This window comes from Alosa pseudoharengus, unplaced genomic scaffold (assembly GCF_046254945.1).
Source record: "Alosa pseudoharengus isolate Yale_2024_CS ecotype anadromous, Long Island Sound unplaced genomic scaffold, YU_APseudo_1.1 YU_APseudo_1.1_scf_12, whole genome shotgun sequence".
NCBI lineage: Eukaryota > Metazoa > Chordata > Actinopteri > Clupeiformes > Clupeidae > Alosa > Alosa pseudoharengus.
The window spans coordinates 2,225,710-2,248,021 of NW_027468587.1; the positions used below are offsets into that span (position 1 = coordinate 2,225,710).

The 22,312-nt window shown below is 40.0% G+C and overlaps 2 protein-coding genes across 5 annotated transcripts; both read left to right on the forward strand.

Annotated features, from left to right (window-relative positions):
• The first annotated feature begins 1,552 nt into the window (after window positions 1–1,552).
• Window positions 1,553–10,522, forward strand: LOC143118666 (glutathione S-transferase kappa 1-like). Of its 3 annotated transcripts, none has more exons than XM_076279717.1 (8): window positions 1,553–1,579; window positions 7,454–7,525; window positions 7,604–7,685; window positions 7,872–8,000; window positions 8,123–8,268; window positions 8,437–8,553; window positions 8,651–8,744; window positions 9,808–10,522. In XM_076279717.1, the coding sequence occupies exons 2-8, from the start codon at window positions 7,454–7,456 to the stop codon at window positions 9,855–9,857; spliced, it is 690 nt and encodes a 229-aa protein (XP_076135832.1). In that variant the 5' UTR covers window positions 1,553–1,579; the 3' UTR covers window positions 9,858–10,522. The 3 variants fall into 3 exon arrangements, with proteins under 3 accessions (XP_076135832.1, XP_076135831.1, XP_076135830.1); XM_076279716.1 differs by lacking the exon at window positions 1,553–1,579 and adding an exon at window positions 1,586–1,844; XM_076279715.1 differs by lacking the exon at window positions 1,553–1,579 and adding an exon at window positions 1,586–1,840.
• A 284-nt stretch (window positions 10,523–10,806) lies between these two features.
• Window positions 10,807–21,410, forward strand: styk1b (serine/threonine/tyrosine kinase 1b). 2 transcript variants are annotated; one of them, XR_012986197.1, is made up of 11 exons: window positions 10,807–11,831; window positions 14,719–14,759; window positions 16,656–16,838; window positions 17,601–17,972; window positions 18,227–18,408; window positions 18,846–18,926; window positions 19,104–19,312; window positions 19,424–19,464; window positions 19,874–19,970; window positions 20,136–20,915; window positions 21,031–21,410. XR_012986197.1 is itself a non-coding variant. In XM_076279714.1 (10 exons), exons 2-10 carry the CDS (start codon window positions 14,720–14,722, stop codon window positions 20,329–20,331), a joined length of 1,401 nt encoding a protein of 466 aa, XP_076135829.1. In that variant the 5' UTR covers window positions 10,807–11,831; window position 14,719; the 3' UTR covers window positions 20,332–21,410. The 2 variants fall into 2 exon arrangements, 1 of the variants encoding a protein (XP_076135829.1); XM_076279714.1 differs by having other exon boundaries at window positions 20,136–21,410.
• Window positions 21,411–22,312: the final 902 nt, after the last annotated feature.

The following is a 22,312-nucleotide window of genomic DNA, read 5'->3' on the forward strand; positions in this document are numbered from 1 at the left end:
TATACCAAATTCGCCTTTGTGAGTACCAGGCCATACTACCTCTGTACCAAGTCATATACTATGTCTACCATTGACATACACTGTTGAATTCAAATTGTGTGGCTGTGAAAACAATAAGTTGTGCATATGTAAAAGTGGGGTGAAATGAAATCATTATAACATGTACTTTCAGAACACATATAGATGTTTATACCAAATTCGCCTTTGTGAGTACCAGGCCATACTACCTCTGTACCAAGTCATATACTATGTCTACCATTGACATACACTGTTGAATTCAAATTGTGTGGCTGTGAAAACAATAAGTTGTGCATATGTAAAAGGGGGGTGAAATGGAATCCTTATAACATGTACTTTTAGAATATATATAGATATTTATACCAAGTTCGCCTTTGTAGGTACCAGGCCATACTAAGTGTGTACCGAGTCATATACTATGTCTGCCATTGACATACACTGTTGAACTTCAAATTGTGTGGCTGTGAAAACAATAAGTTGTCCATATATAAAAGGGGGGTGAAATGGAATCCTTATAACATGTACTTTTAGAATATATATAGATATTTATACCAACTTCGCCTTTGTAGGTACAACAGTGTGCCAATGACAGGCCTATAGTATATGACTCGGTACAGAGTTAGTATGGCCTGGTACTCACAAAGGCGAATTTGGTATAAACATCTATATATATTCTGAAAGTACATGTTATAAGGATTCCATTTCACCCCCCTTTTACGTATGCACAACTTATTGTTTTCACAGCCACACAATTTGAAGTTCAACAGTGTATGTCAATGGCAGACATAGTATATGACTCGGTACACACTTAGTATGGCCTGGTACCTACAAAGGCGAATTTGGTATAAATATCTATATATATTCTGAAAGTACATGTTATAAGGATTCCATTTCACCCCCCTTTTACATATGCACAACTTATTGTTTTCACAGCCACACAATTTGAAGTTCAACAGTGTATGTCAATGGCAGACATAGTATATGACTCGGTACACACTTAGTATGGCCTGGTACTCACAAAGGCGAACTTGGTATAAACATCTATATATATGCTGAAAGTACATCTTATAAGGATTCCATTTCACCCCCCTTTTACATATGCACAACTTATTGTTTTCACAGCCACACAATTTGAAGTTCAATCAATGGCAGACATAGTATATGACTCGGTACACACTTAGTATGGCCTGGTACTCACAAAGGCGAACTTGGTATAAACATCTAATATATTCTGAAAGTACATGTTATAAGGATTCCATTTCACCCCCCTTTTACATATGCACAACTTATTGTTTTCACAGCCACACAGTTTAATTATATTGGTGTAGAAAAAATATAGCATTCTAATGTGTATTTTCGATTTAAATGTCTTATTTAATTATTTTCTAAATGTACTTTCCCTTTGGTAACCCAATACAGTTTTAAATTAATCATTTTTAAACTTTTTTATTGAAAAAGTAATGAATATGTTCTGACTTTTATTTTGAATGATTCGCGAATGGCGGCCATATTGGAATTTTCTTTACTGTCGCTAGTTTCACACTACTTCACTCCATGAGAGGTCAGTCTCTGTCTTTTACTGTCTCTGGTAAAGTCTCTGGGAGTTCTTAACTTTGCCGATCCCTTTAATGTGGAATTCTCAGAATTTCGAGGTAGAAACATTTAGCCAAGAGAGATGACTGACGGCTAATTTGTAGGAGAGTTTGACTGCTTCACTTGTCATTCCATTATCGTGCAACTAGTGCAAATGCAGCCTTGTAGGCTATTTTGAAAAAGGGGACGCTCGTAACTTTTCACAACTCAACATTTCGTCTCTTAAACGGTATGTAAGTATGGCTTGTTCAGATCACAGAACGGAATTCTACCAAAAGTTGTCACATGCACCGTGGTAAAGTTGGTTTTATATTGGACGTTGGATATTCGACACATTCGAAAAATCTATTTAGCACTGACTACGAGGGTCGAGTTTGTGTCAAACCAATTTTAATGTGTTTAAACAAGGCCTGCCTATATTACACAAAGCTTCTTTTGTCCAAAAACCCATGTTTTGATTTTATGAATTTTTTAGGCTGATAAAAGATTTCAATCTATTATGCGGCTTCACCTTTTGACTTACCCATACTAAAACACATCTCCTGAACTCGGCTTACTGCCCTTTCTAGTACACAAAGCTTCTTTTCCCCTAAAACCTACTCTTTGATTTTATACAATTTTTAATGTTAAATGTTTCAAATCTATTATGCGGCTTGCCCTTTTGACCTACCCATGTCAAAACACATCTGGTGAACTCAGATTACTGCTCTATATAGTACACAAAGCTTCTTTTTCCCAAAAATCCATTCTTTGATTTTATAAATATTTTTTAATGTAAAAAAAATGCTTTAAATGCTTTAAATCTATTATGCGGCTTGACCTTTTGACCTAACCATGTCAAAACACATCTGTTGCACTCAGCTAACTGCCCTACATAATACACAAAGCTTATTTTTCCCAAAAATCCATTCTTTGATTTTATAAATATTTTTTAATGTAAAAAAAATGCTTTAAATGCTTTAAATCTATTATGCGGCTTGACCTTTTGACCTAACCATGTGAAAACACATCTGTTGCACTCAGCTAACTGCCCTACATAATACACAAAGCTTCTTTTTTCCAAAAAACTCACTCTTTGATTTTATATAAATTTTTTACTATTCAAAAATGCTATAAATCTATTATGCGAATTGACCTTTTGACCAACCCATGTCAAAACACATCTGCTGCACTCAGTTAACTGCCCTACATAGTACACAAAGCTTCTTTTTTTCAAAAACTTACTCTTTGATTTTATATACATTTTTTACTATTCAAAAATGCTATAAATCTATTATGCGGCTTGACCTTTTGACCTAACCATGTCAAAACACATCTGTTGCACTCAGCTAACTGCCCTACATAATACACAAAGCTTCTTTTTTCCAAAAATGCACTCTTTGATTTTATATTAATTTTTTATTATTCAAAAATGCTATAAATCTATTATGCGGCTTGACCTTTTGACCTAACCATGTCAAAACACATCTGTTGCACTCAGCTAACTGCCCTACATAATACACAAAGCTTCTTTTTTCCAAAAACTCACTCTTTGATTTTATATTAATTTTTTACTATTCAAAAATGCTATACATCTATTATGCGAATTGACCTTTTGACCAACCCATGTCAAAACACATCTGCTGCACTCAGTTAACTGCCCTACATAGTACACAAAGCTTCTTTTTTTCAAAAACTTACTCTTTGATTTTATATAAATTTTTTACTATTAAAAAATGCTATAAATCTATTATGCGGCTTGACCTTTTGACCTAACCATGTCAAAACACATCTGTTGCACTCAGCTAACTGCCCTACATAATACACAAAGCTTCTTTTTTTTTAAAACGCACTCTTTGATTTTATATAATTCTTTTACTATTCAAAAATGCTATAAATCTATTATGCAGCTTGACCTTTCGACTTACCCATGTCAAAACACATCTGTTGCACTCAGCTAACTTGCCTACATAGTACGCAAAGCTTCTTTTTTTCAAAAACGCACTCTTTGATTTTATATACATTTTTTACTATTCAAAAATGCTATAAATCTATTATGTGCCTTCCCCTTTCGACTTACCCATATCAAAACACATCTGCTGCACTCGGCTAACTTGCCTACATAGTACACAAAGCTTATTTTTTTCAAAAACACATTCTTTGATTTTATATACATTTTTTACTATTCAAAAATGCTATAAATCTATTATGTGCCTTCCCCTTTCGCCTTACCCATATCAAAACACATCTGCTGCACTCGGTTAACTGCCCTACATAGTACACAAAGCTTCTTTTTTTCAAAAACGCAGTCTTTGATTTTATATTAATTTTTTACTATTCAAAAATGCTATACATCTTTTATGTGCCTTCCCCTTTCGACTTACCCATATCAAAACACATCTGCTGCCCTACATAGTACACAAAGCTTATTTTTTTCCAAAGCCCACTCTTTGATTTTATAGATATTTTATTATCAAAAAATGCTATAAATCTATATTATACATTTATTGAAAATTTAAAAAAAATCCAGTTGATTTACACAGCCAAATGGAACTTTGGATGGAAAACAAAATATAGTTAACTTAATAAATATAAATGATGTATGTCTACCTACAAAGAGGTAGCTTGTTTTTTTGCATTTTTGAATAGTAATAAATTAATATAAAATCAAAGACTGAGTTTTTGGAAAAAAAAAAGCTTTGTGTACTACTGTATGTAGGACAGTTAGCTGAGTGCAGCAGATGTGTTTTGACATGGGTAGGTCAAAAGATGAAGGCGCATAATAAATTTATAGCATTTTTGAATAGTAAAAAATTTATATAAAATCAAAGAGTGAGTTTTTGGAAAAAATAAGCTTTGTGTACTATGTAGGGCAGTTAGCCGAGTGCAACAGATGTGTTTTGACATGGCTAGGTCAAAAGGTGAAGGCACATAATAGATTTATAGCATTTTTGAATAGTAAAAAAATAATATAAAATCAAAGAGTGCATTTTTGGAAAAAAGAAGCTTTGTGTATTATGTAGGGCAGTTAGCTGAGTGCAGCAGATGTGTTTTGACATGGGTTGGTCAAAAGGTCAATTCGCATAATAGATTTATAGCATTTTTGAATAGTAAAAAATTAATATAAAATCAAAGAGTGAGTTTTTGGAAAAAATAAGGTTTGTGTATTATGTAGGGCAGTTAGCTGAGTGCAACAGATGTGTTTTGACATGGTTAGGTCAAAAGGTCAAGCCGCATAATAGATTTATAGCATTTTTTAATAGTAAAAAATTTATATAAAATCAAAGAGTACGTTTTTGAAAAAAAGAAGCTTTGTGTACTATGTAGGGCAGTTAACTGAGTGCAGCAGATGTGTTTTGACATGGGTTGGTCAAAAGGTCAATTCGCATAATAGATGTATAGCATTTTTGAATAGTAAAAAATTAATATAAAATCAAAGAGTGAGTTTTTGGAAAAAAGAAGCTTTGTGTATTATGTAGGGCAGTTAGCTGAGTGCAACAGATGTGTTTTGACATGGTTAGGTCAAAAGGTCAAGCCGCATAATAGATTTATAGCATTTTTGAATAATAAAAAATTAATATAAAATCAAAGAGTGCATTTTTGGAAAAAAGAAGCTTTGTGTACTATGTAGGGCAGTTAGCCGAGTGCAGCAGATGTGTTTTGACATGGGTAGGTCAAAAGGTCAAGCCGCATAATAGATTTATAGCATTTTTGACTAATAAAAAATTAATATAAAATCAAAGAGTAAGTTTTTGGACAAAATAAGCTTTGTGTATTATGTAGGGCAGTTAGCTGAGTGCAGCAGATGTGTTTTGACATGGGTAGGTCAAAAGGTCGATTCGCATAATAGATTTATAGCATTTTTATAAAGTAAAAAATTAATATAAAATCAAAGAGTGAGTTTTTGGAAAAAATAAGCTTTGTGTACTATGAAGGCCAGTTAGCTGAGTGCAACAGATGTGTTTTGACATGGGTAGGTCAAAAGGTCAAGCCGCATAATAGATTTATAGCATTTTTGAATAGTAAAAAATGTATATAAAATCAAAGAGTAAGTTTTTGAAAAAAAGAAGCTTTGTGTACTATGTAGGGCAGTTAACTGAGTGCAGCAGATGTGTTTTGACATGGGTTGGTCAAAAGGTCAATTCGCATAATAGATTTATAGCATTTTTGAATAGTAAAAAATTTATATAAAATCAAAGAGTGAGTTTTTTGGAAAAAAGAAGCTTTGTGTACTATGTAGGGCAGTTAGCCGAGTGCAACAGATGTGTTTTGACATGGCTAGGTCAAAAGGTCAATTCGCATAATAGATGTATAGCATTTTTGAATAGTAAAAAATTAATATAAAATCAAAGAGTGAGTTTTTGGAAAAAAGAAGCTTTGTGTATTATGTAGGGCAGTTAGCTGAGTGCAACAGATGTGTTTTGACATGGTTAGGTCAAAAGGTCAAGCCGCATAATAGATTTATAGCATTTTTGAATAATAAAAAATTAATATAAAATCAAAGAGTGCATTTTTGGAAAAAAGAAGCTTTGTGTACTATGTAGGGCAGTTAGCCGAGTGCAGCAGATGTGTTTTGACATGGGTAGGTCAAAAGGTCAAGCCGCATAATAGATTTATAGCATTTTTGAATAATAAAAAATTTATATAAAATCAAAGAGTAAGTTTTTGGACAAAATAAGCTTTGTGTATTATGTAGGGCAGTTAGCTGAGTGCAGCAGATGTGTTTTGACATGGGTAGGTCAAAAGGTCGATTCGCATAATAGATTTATAGCATTTTTATAAAGTAAAAAATTAATATAAAATCAAAGAGTGAGTTTTTGGAAAAAATAAGCTTTGTGTACTATGAAGGCCAGTTAGCTGAGTGCAACAGATGTGTTTTGACATGGGTAGGTCAAAAGGTCAAGCCGCATAATAGATTTATAGCATTTTTGAATAGTAAAAAATGTATATAAAATCAAAGAGTAAGTTTTTGAAAAAAAGAAGCTTTGTGTACTATGTAGGGCAGTTAACTGAGTGCAGCAGATGTGTTTTGACATGGGTTGGTCAAAAGGTCAATTCGCATAATAGATTTATAGCATTTTTGAATAGTAAAAAATTAATATAAAATCAAAGAGTGAGTTTTTTGGAAAAAAGAAGCTTTGTGTATTATGTAGGGCAGTTAGCTGAGTGCAACAGATGTGTTTTGACATGGTTAGGTCAAAAGGTCAAGCCGCATAATAGATTTAAAGCATTTAAAGCATTTTTTTTACATTAAAAAATATTTATAAAATCAAAGAATGGATTTTTGGGAAAAAGAAGCTTTGTGTACTATATAGAGCAGTAATCTGAGTTCACCAGATGTGTTTTGACATGGGTAGGTCAAAAGGGCAAGCCGCATAATAGATTTGAAACATTTAACATTAAAAATTGTATAAAATCAAAGAGTAGGTTTTAGGGAAAAAGAAGCTTTGTGTACTAGAAAGGGCAGTAAGCCGAGTTCAGGAGATGTGTTTTAGTATGGGTAAGTCAAAAGGTGAAGCCGCATAATAGATTGAAATCTTTTATCAGCCTAAAAAATTCATAAAATCAAAACATGGGTTTTTGGACAAAAGAAGCTTTGTGTAATATAGGCAGGCCTTGTTTAAACACATTAAAGTTGGTTTGACACAAACTCGACCCTCGTAGTCAGTGCTAAATAGATTTTTCGAATGTGTCGAATATCCAACGTCCAATATAAAACCAACTTTACCACGGTGTCACATGCATGGTTTGGTTTGGTGAACCTTTACCTACTTTCGGATGGTCCAATGGTTAACAACAACCTGTTCAAATGACAGCTAGGTTGCTTGTCATTGTCTTGAATAGACTATTTGTAATTCTACAGATGGCCAGCTCCAGAAAAGTGTTAGAATTGTTCTACGACGTTGTATCTCCCTACTCTTGGCTTGGATTCGAGGTTTGTGATAAAGTTTGGAAAAGCTATAGACTGCATGCTAGTTTTGTATGAAGATTTCTACTTTATCCGTGGTTTTAGGTGCTCTGTCGCTACAGACATGTTTGGAACATTGACCTCAAATTGCGACCGGCCTTCTTGGGAGGCGTTATGCAAAGTTCAGGTAGGATCCTTCTTTCATTAATGAAATATAGCCTAGTGTCACTCGTTTGCAACTGTTGAGCAAATCGTGCTTGATATTGTGCAATTGCAATTCGATAAATTCCGATTTTAATAAACCTGGTCATTTTTGCACTTAAGAATCTGTGCTTGCTTGTCTGTTTCTTTGTGTATTTGTTGTTGAGACAAGGTAACAAGCCTCCAGGTCTGGTCCCAAATAAGTTTCTGTACATGACAAAAGACTTGGAACGTCTCGCTCAGTATTTCAAAGTACCCCTGTCCTCTCCATCAAACCCCTTTGAGGCCATGTTTGAGAAAGGTAGCCTTCATCTCTCTTCTATTCTCTTTGTTGATGGTGCCTCAGTATACTGTCCCACGAAAACACTCTCTTGCCAATAACTCTCCTTCCCTCCCTCTCTCTGTGTTCCATGTTCTGGTCAGGTTCTCTGGAGGCCATGCGCTTTGTGACTGCAGTGGCTGAGAAGGAGACAGGTGGAGATGCCCAGGTGGAGAAGGTGTCCAGGGAGCTGTGGATGAGAATCTGGAGTAAAGACCAAGACATCACCAAGCCTGCCTCACTCATAGAGGTACCGCACGGAACCACACCTCATAGTCCTGGTTTCAGCATACTCTAGTGACTTATCCTCCACTGCCAAGATCATCCCAAATAATTATTTCATTGTCTGGGAGTAATTGTAACTGACTGTTCTTGTTTCTTGTAAATGGTACTGAATTCTTTTTTCCCCCCTTAACAGGCGGGTCTAAAGGCTGGACTGTCAGCCAGTGAGATTGATGAGTTGCTGAAGTTGGCCCAGTCCCAGCCAATCAAAGACAAACTTAAGGCCACCACACAGAAAGCAATGGATTATGCGGTCAGTACCATGACAGTGGTCAATCCTTTGTGTTGAATGATACAAATGTCGTTTTCATGCCTATTGTCTTTATCTACCAATTCTCTCATCTTTGTAGGCTTTTGGTTTCCCTCTGATTGTCTGTCACGTGGATGGCAAACCTGAGGCGTTCTTTGGCTCAGATCGCTTTGAGCTGTTGGCTCACTGCATAGGTCAGGAATATTCCATAAAAATGAATAAAATGTACATGTTTTGTTTTAAGATATCTATATGTTGTTATTAGGGTTGCAAAATTCCGGGAATTTTCTAAGTTGGAAACTTTCCATGGGAATTAACGGGAATATATGGGAATAAACGGGAATTAATGGGAATAAACTGGGAATTTTTTATATGGCAAGTTAGTCTACAACAGGGAACTTAAATGTAGTGGACAAAACCCTATCTTGCAGTCTAATATTAGTTAAAACAACCTGATTTAATGCAATTTCAGTCGAATATCTACCCTGTACATATGTCAATCACATGCACACAGCAATCGGCATAGGCTGCTAGACATAAAGGAAACCTATGGTGTGTTTATATGCATGGGGGAAAAATGTTCCAACCAATCAGATTTTGTTGTTGAGTGGTGTGGTGTGGTGTATCTTGGGCAGTTCAGTGTTGCTAGTTTAGCACGCTAGTAAACCATAGGCAGAGAATGGGATTCCCGCTAGCATGCTAGCTAGCTTTGTATGCTAAGCTAAGCAAAAATACGAACATACAAATCATACTGCTTATTACGAAACAAAATGTTAATGTTTGTATATGAAACAGTTTGTATGAATTACCCTAAATTCCCGTAAATTCCCATTAATTCCCATAATTTCCTTTAATTCCATGATAGTTCCATTTTGAATATTTCCAAAATTCCCCACCTTAACTTCCCATGGTAAGTTTCCGGAAATTTACCGGAAATTTTCCGCCCCTTTGCAACCCTAGTTGTTATGACTCATACCAGTAAGTGGTTGTTAGCAGATATCGACATGATTCTATAGGCATGATGTTATCAACATTTGTATAATTAAAGCTAATGTTACTTAAGGTGTTAACAGCCATTAACATTATTTTATATTTGTTAATTATTATAATGAAGTGCAATTGAGTAACAACTAATTGTTGCCATGGATCATTTGTTGTTGTTGTTCATGTAAGATGGTACACATGCTATGTATCTCCTAATAGGCGAACCACAGTGTACACATAATTTCTCAACTTGTCTAATCTTCTGTCTTTCAGGAGAGAAGTGGGTGGGGCCACAACCAAACAAGCCCTCTGCCAAAATGTAAAACCTCCTAGATTACAGTATCACAGTAAAAGCTGTAACACAAGGACATAATTATAGCATTTATTTAAAATAAAAAATGATTTTGTGACATTACAGCCATTTGGAAATACAATTTATATATAATTTAATAAATATACATAGATGAGAAGAATTCCTAGTGCTATAGGTAGGGGATTTCACACAGCGGCCAATCACCAAGCAAGCCTATGTACCGTCAAAAAAAAAATCACTAACAAATCAACCTAATCATCTGGCGTCCCAGACCGATTGAATAGGACATTCACTGTGTGATCATAGCAGAAAGGTATAATGATATGATTGCGTAGGACATTCACTGTGTGATCATAGCAGAAATGTGTAATGATATGATTGAATAGGACATTCACTGTGTGATCATAGCAGAAAGGTGTAATGATATGATTGAATAGGACATTCACTGTGTGATCATAGCAGAAAGGTGTAATGATATGATTGAATAGGACATTCACTGTGTGATCATTGCAGAGGCACTGAGTCTTACGTGAGCGGGCACATTGGTAAACATAACAGTGTAGCACTGTGGGCACCGTGGCAACCGTGTCTGATATACCTGTGTATCCTGATTTGTTGCCTCAGGTGTTTTATCTACCTGAAAATATAAATAAATAATGTACAATTGCACCCACATTTTGGATTACTCCAATGCTTTGTCACGCCACGTATGCCCCCCATGCAATTTGGGAGGAACGACACTACCCAGCTGAGCAAAACTATTTGCATACAGTTTTATGTCCATTGCAGGTAGAAGCCTACTGTTTTACCTGTTGACTCTCATAATGCCGTCACAAAAATATTCCATTGTGTAGCCGTCTTTAGTTAAAAAGAAACAGCACTGATATTACAGTGTAATTTACATGAACTTTTAACTCAGTATAGTGAATTAAAACTTTTAATGTAGTTTACTTCACATTTATAACTTATGATGTGTAAAGAATATGTTGTATAAAGACAAAATAGCACTAATCCATTATGGTTTAAAAGGACTGCACTCTGAATCGAAATATATTTATCCTGTATCATCAGAGGATCATAAATGCGATGATTTGCATCATAGTCTAACAGAGTATTGGTAAATAAGTAACAAATCAAGCAGTCTATTTTTTCAAAGCAAATTCACTCAATTAAAACAGTTAAGGGGATTAGTGACTTAAAACCTCTGTGGGTTTATAAGGGCAATTGTCACCAATAAATTTAGGTGAGAAAATGGACAAACCTGAATTACTGCTCTGCATTGGAGGTTAGCATGACAGGAGAGAAGGCTAGATATGTATGACAAAAGAAAACAGAGAGAGGAATAAAGTGGAAAGACCAGTTTCTCTCAGACAAAGAGAAGAGAGGGAGTGTCCACCTGTCTATAGCTGACAGCAACACTCGGCCCTGGTAGGTCAGGATGACGACGAGAGCAAGAAAGACAGATAGAAAGAGTGGGAGAGGATCCTGCATGTAGTTAACGTTCATCAATGAGCTTTAATCACCCTACCTTTCACATTATCTATTTTTGGACTCACCCAAAAACCCAACACTACAGGGCAAGTTCAAAACAAGAGAAGCCAGCCAACAGATAGCAGGAGAATAGGTGAAAAGGGCGGGGCTAGGCTACAGCTGAGGGTGTGACTAAGACAAACAAGGAGCCACTGCGTTCAGGAAACTAAACAAAAAAACCTCAATAAGCACACAAACAACGGCACCTAAAGAGTGCGTGATAACCTGGCTCAGAGATTGCAGGAGCTAGGCAGAACGACGGAAGGCTTTTGGCCATAACCCCAACCTGCTGCTGCTGCTGCTGTGTGTGTATGAAGCAGGGTGGCTATGTCACCGCCTGGGTAAGACCTCAGGAGAAGGACCTCATCAACACCTCCATCTGAAGGAACTGGGATTATTTTAAAGGACGAAAGGATTATAGAGCTTGGCGTCCTTCAAATATACTGACAGACAGGTAAGATGATGCCACCACTTCATATCTGATCCTATTACTTCATCCTCAGGGGATCTGTAGCATTTTATAGTCAGTGTAGTGTGTATAAATACTATACGTGTGTGTGTATGTATAGGTGTGTGTGTGACTATTACCGGTAGTTGGGTGAAATATGTTGTCAGACAGGTTAAGGGGGTGAACCGCCTGATGCAGAGCTGACAAGGGTTCCGGGTGTGAGACAAGACACCTTCAGAGCATGGTCTATTTATATAACTGCTAAAGCATTCACTGTATCACCTCACTAAGGGAAAATGTAGAGGAAGATATAGATATTTGTAGGTGTCACATTGATGTGCTAATTACCGCAAGGTTTATTTTAATCTGAGGGTAATCTCAAAAGATGTGGAAATGTTGACACATTTGGATAACAGCAAGCAAGATACATTCCTAGTAGTGTGGTATATTTTGTTGAACATTCCTGTGACATGGTATGTTTGTCTTCCTATACATCAACAAATACGAAATCTAAAATATCTATATCCTAGAAAAAATCCACAACACTGAGTTAAATAGGTACAATTAGACTTTTCTGGATGTCGTCTCCCTCTCTTGGTTTAATGTGGAAACTAAATGTAGACCACATCTTTTTCCAAACCATTTCTGTACATCCACAGGCACTTCTCACAGCCACAGTGATCTGGGGTGTGTGTGTGTGTGTGTGTTGTGATGGGAAAAGGTCACGATGAAGGAACATTACCTCCCACCTCCCTTAAAGCAAATGTATAGCCTATGTGGTGTGCAATATGGCCTTCTCTACAAGTTATTTTGGGATATAACCTCATAACACCCTAAATCAATGTGGGGGGGTATTTATATTTTCAAAAGACAATAGTCACTGAAAAACAACCACCATTAACCATAGTGTTCACTTGTTAGTTACCTGAGCTGGAGTCTTGGGGCTTCATTAATGATTCCTGGAGAGGACATTGCAAATGTAAGGAGAGAGGGCCTAAATAGGTCTGATGTCTGGCCTGGCCTGTTAAAAAACACTTCTGGATGTTTTAGAAACCAAAGGTGACATCACCTACAGATTATTTTAGTGCCAATCTAACAGTTATCATGTAATACCACCACAAATCAATTTAATCAAATGAGTAGTCATCCAAGGCTAATGAGCATAATTGAATCAAGAATCCATTAATCTGTTATATTAATTATTACAGCCTTTGACACTTGACAGCTGTATGGGTTAGTTATAACACTGTATGGGTTAGTTATAACACTGTGTGGGTTAGTTACAACATTGTGTGGGTTAGTTATAACACTGTATGGGTTAGTTATAACACTGACAGAAATTGGAAGTCACAATTCCTCATCGTTTTTAACACTTGAGTTGGGTCACACCACCGTGACATACTGTACACCCAGCACACACCACCGTGACATACTGTACACCCAGCCCTAACCTCATCTCACCTGAGAGAGTTGGGTCACACCAACGTACATAATCGTCTGCAACTACATTTAAATCCTTGCTATTTAACAGCCAGTTTTCCCATTTCAGATTTTATGCAAATGATCAGCATGTCATGAGATCAGCATGTCATGAGAATCAAGCTTAGTGGTTAGATGGTGCTTAACTGCCTACCCACATTTGCAACAGCAGAAATGGCCAACATCCCTCACACCACACCTACCTTCTGAGAGAACACAAACAAGACCATTAGACCAGGGCTTGTTTTAATCCATATGAACTGTGATGAAAATGTAATGAGGTGTGTGTGTGTGTGTGTGTGAGAGAGAGAGAGAGAGAGAGAGAGAGAGAGAGAGAGAGAGAGTGTGTGTGCTTATTTATTTGAGAACTTTACTTACACAATAATCCCTCTGTGTGTAGAGGGTGGGAACAGAGAGGATGTGTGTTCTTGTTCTTGTCCTTCGCAAAACTTCCCGACACCACAAGGAAGGCGCCGTCATGTTGTCTGTCATCACCTCTGTGATCAGTGTGGCCACTCCCACTCACCTGTCATACTCACCTGTCATACTCACTTGTCATACTCACCTGTCATACTCACCTGTGTCTCTCATGCCCTGTCATACTCACCTGTCATACTCACCTGTCATACTCACCTGTGTCTCTCATGCCCTGTCATACTCACCTGTCATACTCACCTGTCATACTCACCTGTTATACTCACCTGTGTCACTCATGCCCTGTCATACTCACCTGTCATACTCACCTGTCATGCTCACCTGTGTCTCTCATGCCCTGTCATACTCACCTGTCATACTCACATGTCATACTCACCTGTGTCTCTCATGCCCTGTCATACTCACCTGTCATACTCACCTGTGTCTCTCATGCCCTGCCATACTCACCTGTCATACTCACCTGTCATACTCACCTGTCATACTCACCTGTGTCTCTCATGCCCTGTCATACTCACCTGTCATACTCACCTGTGTCACTCATGCCCTGTCATACTCACCTGTCATACTCACCTGTCATGCTCACCTGTGTCTCTCATGCCCTGTCATACTCACCTGTCATACTCACATGTCATACTCACCTGTGTCTCTCATGCCCTGTCATACTCACCTGTCATACTCACCTGTGTCTCTCATGCCCTGTCATACTCACCTGTGTCTCTCATGCCCTGTCATACTCACCTGTCATACTCACCTGTGTCTCTCATGCCCTGTCATACTCACCTGTCATACTCACCTGTGTCTCTCATGCCCTGTCATACTCACCTGTCATACTCACCTGTCATACTCACCTGTGTCTCTCATGCCCTGTCATACTCACCTGTCATACTCACCTGTGTCTCTCATGCCCTGTCATACTCGCCTGTCATACTCACCTGTCATACTCACCTGTGTCTCTCTGGTGTTCTCACTCTTTCTCCAGGATGTCTGACTCCCAGTGTCAGACGGGGGACACCCTCTGCTGTGAGTACAACCATTTTCTGCCTTAGGGTTTTGGATGGATATTTAAATGATTTCTCTGAGTCACTTAAAGGATGTCAGTTAGCTGATGAGCCCTTCCTACTTTGAACTGCTATGTAGAAAATCTCACTTCTTCCCATAGCGCATGCTGTCCTTATGTTCTGCCCTAATGGGCATACACAGTGTAGAGGGTGACACGGGAAGCAATTTTCACTCCCGTCCCATCCCGAGCCCGCACAAATACTCCCGTCATATCCCGATCACGTGACAGCCCCCCCAAAAAAATTCTGTCCCGCAAAATCCCGAGAGAAAGACTCCCGAATCCCGTCCCGCTCCCTATGTTGATGTCTAAAGTTATCCGACTGTTAGGCTACAGTAGCGTGCGGTGACCATACATTTTGGTAGGGCAGAAAGCCTTGTCTAACTTTTCTTTAATAGCCGATCATTTTGGGCTATATTAAAATTACATATTTTACAGTACTTTGCTGTAGGCTATGCTTAAATCATTTCATAGTTAGATCTCATCCCATCAGTTAAGTTTGCACCGTTCTCATCACGTTAAACCAGCGAAGCATAGCAACGTTGCTATGAGTAAACAAAACAATTTTTTGTGTTCCGCCAGGGTTATGCGATAAATATATTGAGGAATGCGATCGTCAAGGTGTCATGCCCCAACATTGCATGACACATTAAACTCAACGAGAATCGCTTTCCCGGACAGCTCGTGCAATTGAATAGAGTTGTCCTTTGCTGATACTTTCGCCTGTAACTGTTTCTTTGCATCCATTTTGCCTTAGGGCCTATCGCTGAAGCTGATTGATTGTGAACAGGGCAGCTGCTTGTCTTGCTCTGATAGGCTACCAATCAACAACAAACGTATTGTGGGTTGTAATTGGTTCTCTTTTCTAAAACGAAATGCCTCACGTCTTTGGGCGCACTCACTGCATTGCAGCGTCATTTTTTAAGTTAATAATCTCTGGCTTCCCGCCAGCTCCCGTTTATTATTTCCTGTCCCGTCCCAATCACGTTACCAACAGTGAAATTTACTCCCGTACTGCGGGAAACCCGCGGGAATACCGTGACCCGCGGGAGTCCCGAAAAATTGTCACCCTCTAACACAGTGACAACAAATCAGTTGTGCAGGTAGTAGATTGGCAGTGACATTGTGTGTAAATTCTTATGACATGAAGGCTAACAGCAGTAGAATAATACAAATGGCAAAAACGTGCCTTTTCCAAAGCCATGATGTCATAGAAAGAAAGCCACAGGTCAGACTCACCTGGCGGACAGGAATAAGGAAACATAGTTAAGACACTTCTGCCAGTCTGGAGGCTGAGCGGCTAACTCGGGACTTGATTTTCCTGCCACGTCATGCTTAGTGTGAGCAGGAAGTTATTTTCTCATTAGAGGCTGTTTCTTTAGGAAACCCCCACACATTCACCAACATGCTGCTGTGTTTATTCGTATGGGTTGCTGCTGTGTTTATTCGTATGGGTTGACCAGGTTTACAGCAGGCTGTACTATCCACATATTTGAACAGGCAAATCTATTGTTCATTCTTACGGTTATCACTATTTATTGTCTACATTTGCATTCAGATATCTGTATGTAAACAAATATTTGTAAGTTATATTAGAAGCACTACATGTGTGGTAAAACAGGTCACACCCTCTATTGCATTTACCTGATTAATTTACGCACCATATCTGTGCATGAACTTGTTTACCTAGGCACAGTTATACCATATTGTGTGGACGACATTATCCTCATTGTCCTTGAGCACTGGGTTGCATATTGTGTAGACGACATTATCCTCATTGTGATTGTCAACTGGGTTGCTGTTTTGTGCAGATGTGCGTGTGTATGAGCAGGGGGTGATTGTGGTGCTGTTTTGTGCAGATGTGCGTGTGTACGAGCAGGAGGTCATCGTGGTGCCCGTGCTGCTGTTGGCATCGTTTCTGGGCGTCCTGATTCTCCTGCTTCTGCTGCGCTTCTGCCCTGAGAAAGTGGACCGTCTGCGGCCGTCGGCCAACAAAGGCAGTAAAGGCCAACGCTCCAGGAGAAACCTCCAGGGCATCGATGGTGAGTTCAGAAGCAGTATAGTCAAGGGGGAATCTAGGGGATGTTGATGGTATATCGTGTGTGGGTATAGATGATGACATGCAGCAGTATTTCACTGCGTGCAATATATAAATGTACCCGCTGATTAGAAAACCTTAGGACTGACATGGAATGTGTCTTGTCTAGAAGCAACAGAGCCATTGCCCCCTCTCTCACTTTCTCAGCTTCCCGTAGTCTTCAATCTTGCACTTCTGACATCTATCCTAGAGTCATTTTCCAAGTACAGTTTGCCTCCAAACCCTCTCCAGCTACCCCTGAATGCTGTTATTCACTCGCCCTCTGTGTTTTCCCGTAACTTGATCCTTTCTACTTAAAGTGTAAGTTCAGTGTAAATTGACCCATAGCCCTGTTGTATAAGCTCACCACATGGAGCCCATCTGAAAAAGAATGAGACAATTTGGGACAACGTAGGCCAAGTTATGGACAGGCAGCTTAAAGCAGACACATGGGGCATCAAAACGGAAACTGAAAGTAACTCCCCACTGCCCCATGGGTCAGCTTTAAGCTGCCTGTCCATAACTTGGCCCATGTTGTCCCAAATTGTCTCATTCTTTTTCAGATGGGCTCCATGTGGTGAGCTTATACAACAGGGCTATGGGTCAATTTACGCTGAACTTACACTTTAACCCTTTTTCATCAACTGTTCTTATATTATACCACTGCATCCAGCCAAGATGACCAACCGTGACACTCACTCTCCCGCTCTCTGTGTCGTCCTTCCAGCCCCTCCAGGCATCAACCCTCTGGAGCACGAGAGCATCGCTCTAGACCTTCCGTCCTACTCCACCTTCACGCCCCCAGCGTCCTACTCCACCTTCACGCCCCCGGCGTCCTACAGCGGCGTGTCCAGCGTCTACTCCAGCGGCCGCGGCTCCTTCAGCGCCGACAACGACACCTTCAGCCTCCCGCCCGGCTCCGTCTCCACGGACACCGTCGCCATGGTTGGCGCCGCCAAGGAGCCACGCCAGCGCCTGCCCGAGAAGTTCAAGCTGGTCACTCCGCTGCCCTCGTCCTACTCACTGAAGTCCGACAGCACAGTCTCGCTGTACCGCGCCAGGATGGACAACAGGAATGTGGTTCTCAGAGTGCTAAAAGGTGAACAGAGAGCTACCGCTACCACAAGCTGGAATAACCTACTCAAGCTGAAAATGATCTGACAGATCATGAGAAACCTTTCTCTCATTGTAGAGATAATTAATTTAAATGGCATTGCAAGTATTCTTTTTTTCAGCATTCATCAGTGGTTATGCTCCATAAAGAGTAGCTAATTTGCTGTTTCAATATATTGCAGTAGTGCATATAACTTTTGTCTAACTTTTCTCTTTTCTCTCGTCTCTTCGTCCCCTCAGACTCGGCCAGTGCCGGTGAGTCTCAGTCGTTCCTGGGCTTTGCCTCCTTCCTGTCCCAGCTGGGGCCCCACCCCTTCCTGCCGGAGCTGCTGGGTGTGGTGTCCCTGCGAGCGCCGCTCATCACTGTCACTGAGGAAATGGAGAACAGGGACATGCTGGCCTTCCTATGGAGGTGCAGGCAGGTGAGGGAGTCTCAGAGTTCAACTACAACTCCCATGATGCAACATCACCTGATACCACATACATGCATTATGCTGCGTTGTAGACAACTCAGATGTAGGAGATCGGACTTCAGTTCCAACTTTGAAGTTAAGGTACAGTAGATCAATGTGCCCCGAGTTTAGAAGTGGGAGACTTCGAGTGGTGTTCCATTTCACTTCAAGTAGGTCAGAAATCTTGACCTCTGGTTTGGAATGAAATTGGAAGATTCTAACTAGGAAATATCCGACATCTGAGTTTTCTGGAATGCAGCATTAGGTGCGCCAAGAAAATTTAGAAATGGTTTCTGCAATCTACACTACCAGACATTATCAGGTAGATCATGACATGAACTACAGACTTCTGACCTAAGACCTTTGACATTAGACACCGTTTTATTTTTTCCAAATGTTGTTTGCAGGAGAATGTGGGCGTGGATGCGCTCTGTGAGATGACGGAGAAACGCGTCTTCACCATGGCCTCCCATGTAGCCTCTGCCCTGGTGAGTGTCCTAGCGAGGTGCTTCTACCTTAACAGTGTCACCAAGGTTGTGCAAATTAAAATATATATATATATATATTTGAGAGATGAAATAGTCATTATCTCATCATTATTGAATGTCTATAGCTGTGCTGTGAGCTGTGTTTACATAGTTTCTTTCTCTTCCCACTTCTTCTAGGAGTATCTCCACAGCAAAAATCTTGTACATGGCAACATAAAAGCACGCAGTGTTCTGGTCAGTCGTCAGTTCACGGCCAAACTGTGGGGTCTTGGTGGTGTCTATGCTAGGGGGGCGGGAGCTACCCATGCCCATGAGGATTCTGGCAAGAAGAAGTGGCAGGCGCCAGAGCTATTGGCCAGAAGGCCTATCAGTCAAAAAAGTGACGTGTAAGTGATCTGATCTGGTTTTAAACTGAGTGGCTTGACTTTATTGATTTTGTATGGGACTTTGTGCTCTTTCCATTTCTAAATCTGTGATTTTTGTTCTTGTCTTCACAGCTGGTCTTTCGGACTCATGCTCTATGAGATGGCGACACTAGGTGAGTTTCTCCGTGGTTCAAGTCTGATCAGTGGTCATCAGTCATTGACTCGTAACTTGTCCACAGCATAGCTGAAGGGAACCCCAGAGACTATTTATGTATAAAGGAACCAAAACAATAAAGTGTTTTTTGCTAGACTTCCTTCCTGAAAGCTTTCGCCATATCGTACGTAGTCCGTCACTGCTGTCATAGTAACTGAGCCATGGCTCACACCACCTCCTGACACATCTGCATGTGTTTACTTTTGCAAATGACAAGGCTAATCAGCAATGCTCAATCTCCACTACATCAAGTAAACGCTCAGCCGAGCTGAGTAGTACAAAAGTGAGTTTTTGTAGGGTGGCCTTTGTGTCAAGCACAATGCTGTAGATTGGGTTTGACACGTCACCCTCCCTTCCTAACCAATCAGGGGAAGCTCCATTCGCCGAGTTGCCTGTGACTGAACTACTGCAGTACCATCAGCGAGGCAAAATCATCAAGAAGCCACCCAACTGCTCCAATGCACTGTAAGTACACCAGCAAGAGCAATACACACATATACATATACACACACACACACACACACACACACTTCCCCTGCAGTTATTTCTTTTCCTTGTCCTGTGTTTTGTTTTGCATGCAGAGATAACATCTTGACCCTCTTTGCATGTCTCCGTCTCCATCCCATGCAGGTACGCCATCATCAAGGCCTGCTGCCAGTGGAAGGAACAGGATCGCGTCTCATTGGCCGAAGTGAGTCGCAAGCTCCAATCCGGTGAGAAGAGTGCCAATGACAAGACTGTCTTCCGAGTGCCTGAACTGATCAACATCGAGCGTTACCTCAAGGAGGCCGGCTACGGAGACTCTAATAGCTACACAGTCTTCTGAAGAGCAGCTGGGGAGCCTTTGTACTGTTGATCTACCAGCTATGATCATCTTAGTCTTTCTACTTGCGTATTGTTTCCAGTTTCTCACATTCAGGAAAAATAATCAAATGTTTCCTTTCGCAATGAAGAAACAGCAGTTCTTACAGTGTCCTTGTTCCTCTAATCCGCTGTGTTCTGGGCCCTTTACTCACTTTACCTTTCCTGTACTGAATCGCAGATCAATCAGTCCATCTCCGTGAGCCATCCTACACTAGAATCCCTTTTCTCCACTTTCCTTTGCCTCTCATCTGCACTGTGCTGTGCAGTGTGCTGAAAACGACCTGGTTATGTTCAAGCCAGGGGATTTACTCTCCGTATGCGCACGCAGTTTACTCACGGGAGTATGCATGTGGCCCAGAGGATTCCCTGTGGTTTACTGTGCGTAGTTGACCCCTTCAGCAGGAGCAAGAGAGGCCACCACATAGAGCCTTGTGTTGTGTTGTATGGGCTGAGATCAAACGCTGTGGAAATAATCCATCAAACGCATTATGGCTGTAGACTTGAACATGGAAACCACTTCAATTGCTCCGGTACTGTAAATATAAGGTTAATATTCTCGTGTTTACCAAGAAGTCTAAGATGAATAATATATACAGATGAAATCAATTTAGTTTATTATGTGAGATTGTTGGTATTTTACACATTGTCTTCTCTTTTGTAGATTAATAATATAAAAAAGGGGACCAGCTGCCAATACCAAACGTAACCCAAAGGCACATGGTCTATCTATCTGCCCCCACCTTATGATGGCCTGAAAGAGAAAACCAACAACATGGGAAGAGTTAAAAAAAAACTGCTCTATGACAATCACCTCTTTTTTTAAGAAAGATTTGTTTCATAGCTTGGTGTTGACGAAGGGCAGCAGGACGTGATCTGGTTGGCCTGATGAGGGATTTGAGGCGTGTGATGTGAAGTGTTTAAAACGTCCAGGACGTGGTCTGGTTGGCCTGATGAGGGATTTGAGGCGTGTGATGTGAAGTGTTTAAAATGTGTCCCTCTAATGTGTACAGGTGTCTAATAAAAATAAACAAAACTGTCAAAGCTCTTAATCTCTTACTGTACTTTCACACAGAGTTTAGCTGTGCAATGTTTTGAATGGATCACATGGAAATTGTTTTTCCAATAACTGATTGATCTAACTCAGGGATTCCCAAACTGTGGTACGCGTACCCCCGGTGGTACGCGAGCTGCCACTAGGGGGTACGCGAGATGAAAAGGGCAATGGTGGAAAGGAGTTAAAAATGATTAATTAATTAATACTCTAATTATAATACATAATTTCGAATCAGGTTATAATGATATGGAAACGTGAAATTAAAGGAAATCATTTGTAAACTTACAAAATAAGCTACACACATAGGCTACACGTGATTTCCTGCGGGCAGCCAGAATATCTGGCGCGTTAGTTTCGTTGAAGTATAGGCTAGGTAAAAGGCTGTGTAAACATGGAAAACTGGCTAAAAACAGGGACACTGTCCAAAAGGCCTAATTAAAGCGATCGAAGAGGAGAAGCGAGAGAAACAGAGCAGGACACAGGTAACGATGGAGTGGGATGGGGGGCAGACTAATGAAGGTGGAGATGGAGCGCAGGGGGGTAAAAGAAAGAACGAGACAGAAAAGACTCTGCGAAGAAAACGAAAGTATGATGAGGCATATAGCCCTCGGCTTCATGTGGATTGGGAGACAGACTGCCCAAAGCCACAGTGCGTGGTCTGCAGTGAGATGCTATCTAACCATTCTAATGTGGTTCTCCACACTCTTTTTTTTTTTAGCGTGAGAGCTCATAGACCAGTTGCACATTTTGATTATGTTATCATGTAGGGCGGCTAATTAAACAACGATGCCTGGAATGCGTCAATAGAATGAGTTACTTTTTTATGTGTTGGATGGTGGGGGTACGCGAGCCGAGTCAAGATGTAGAAGGTGGTCCGCGGGGAAAAAAG

Excerpts from the sequence above, each read along its gene's own strand:
- styk1b (XM_076279714.1), top strand. The coding sequence starts at position 14,720 with ATGTCTGACTCCCAGTGTCAGACGGGGGACACCCTCTGCT. Across the intron at positions 18,409-18,845 it reads TCCTATGGAGGTGCAGGCAG|GAGAATGTGGGCGTGGATGC; the intron begins GTGAGGGAGTCT and ends TGTTGTTTGCAG. Across the intron at positions 19,971-20,135 it reads CCCAACTGCTCCAATGCACT|GTACGCCATCATCAAGGCCT; the intron begins GTAAGTACACCA and ends CATCCCATGCAG.
- LOC143118666 (XM_076279717.1), top strand. The coding sequence starts at position 7,454 with ATGGCCAGCTCCAGAAAAGTGTTAGAATTGTTCTACGACGTTGTATCT. Across the intron at positions 7,686-7,871 it reads AGGCGTTATGCAAAGTTCAG|GTAACAAGCCTCCAGGTCTG; the intron begins GTAGGATCCTTC and ends TGTTGAGACAAG. Across the intron at positions 8,554-8,650 it reads AGAAAGCAATGGATTATGCG|GCTTTTGGTTTCCCTCTGAT; the intron begins GTCAGTACCATG and ends TCATCTTTGTAG.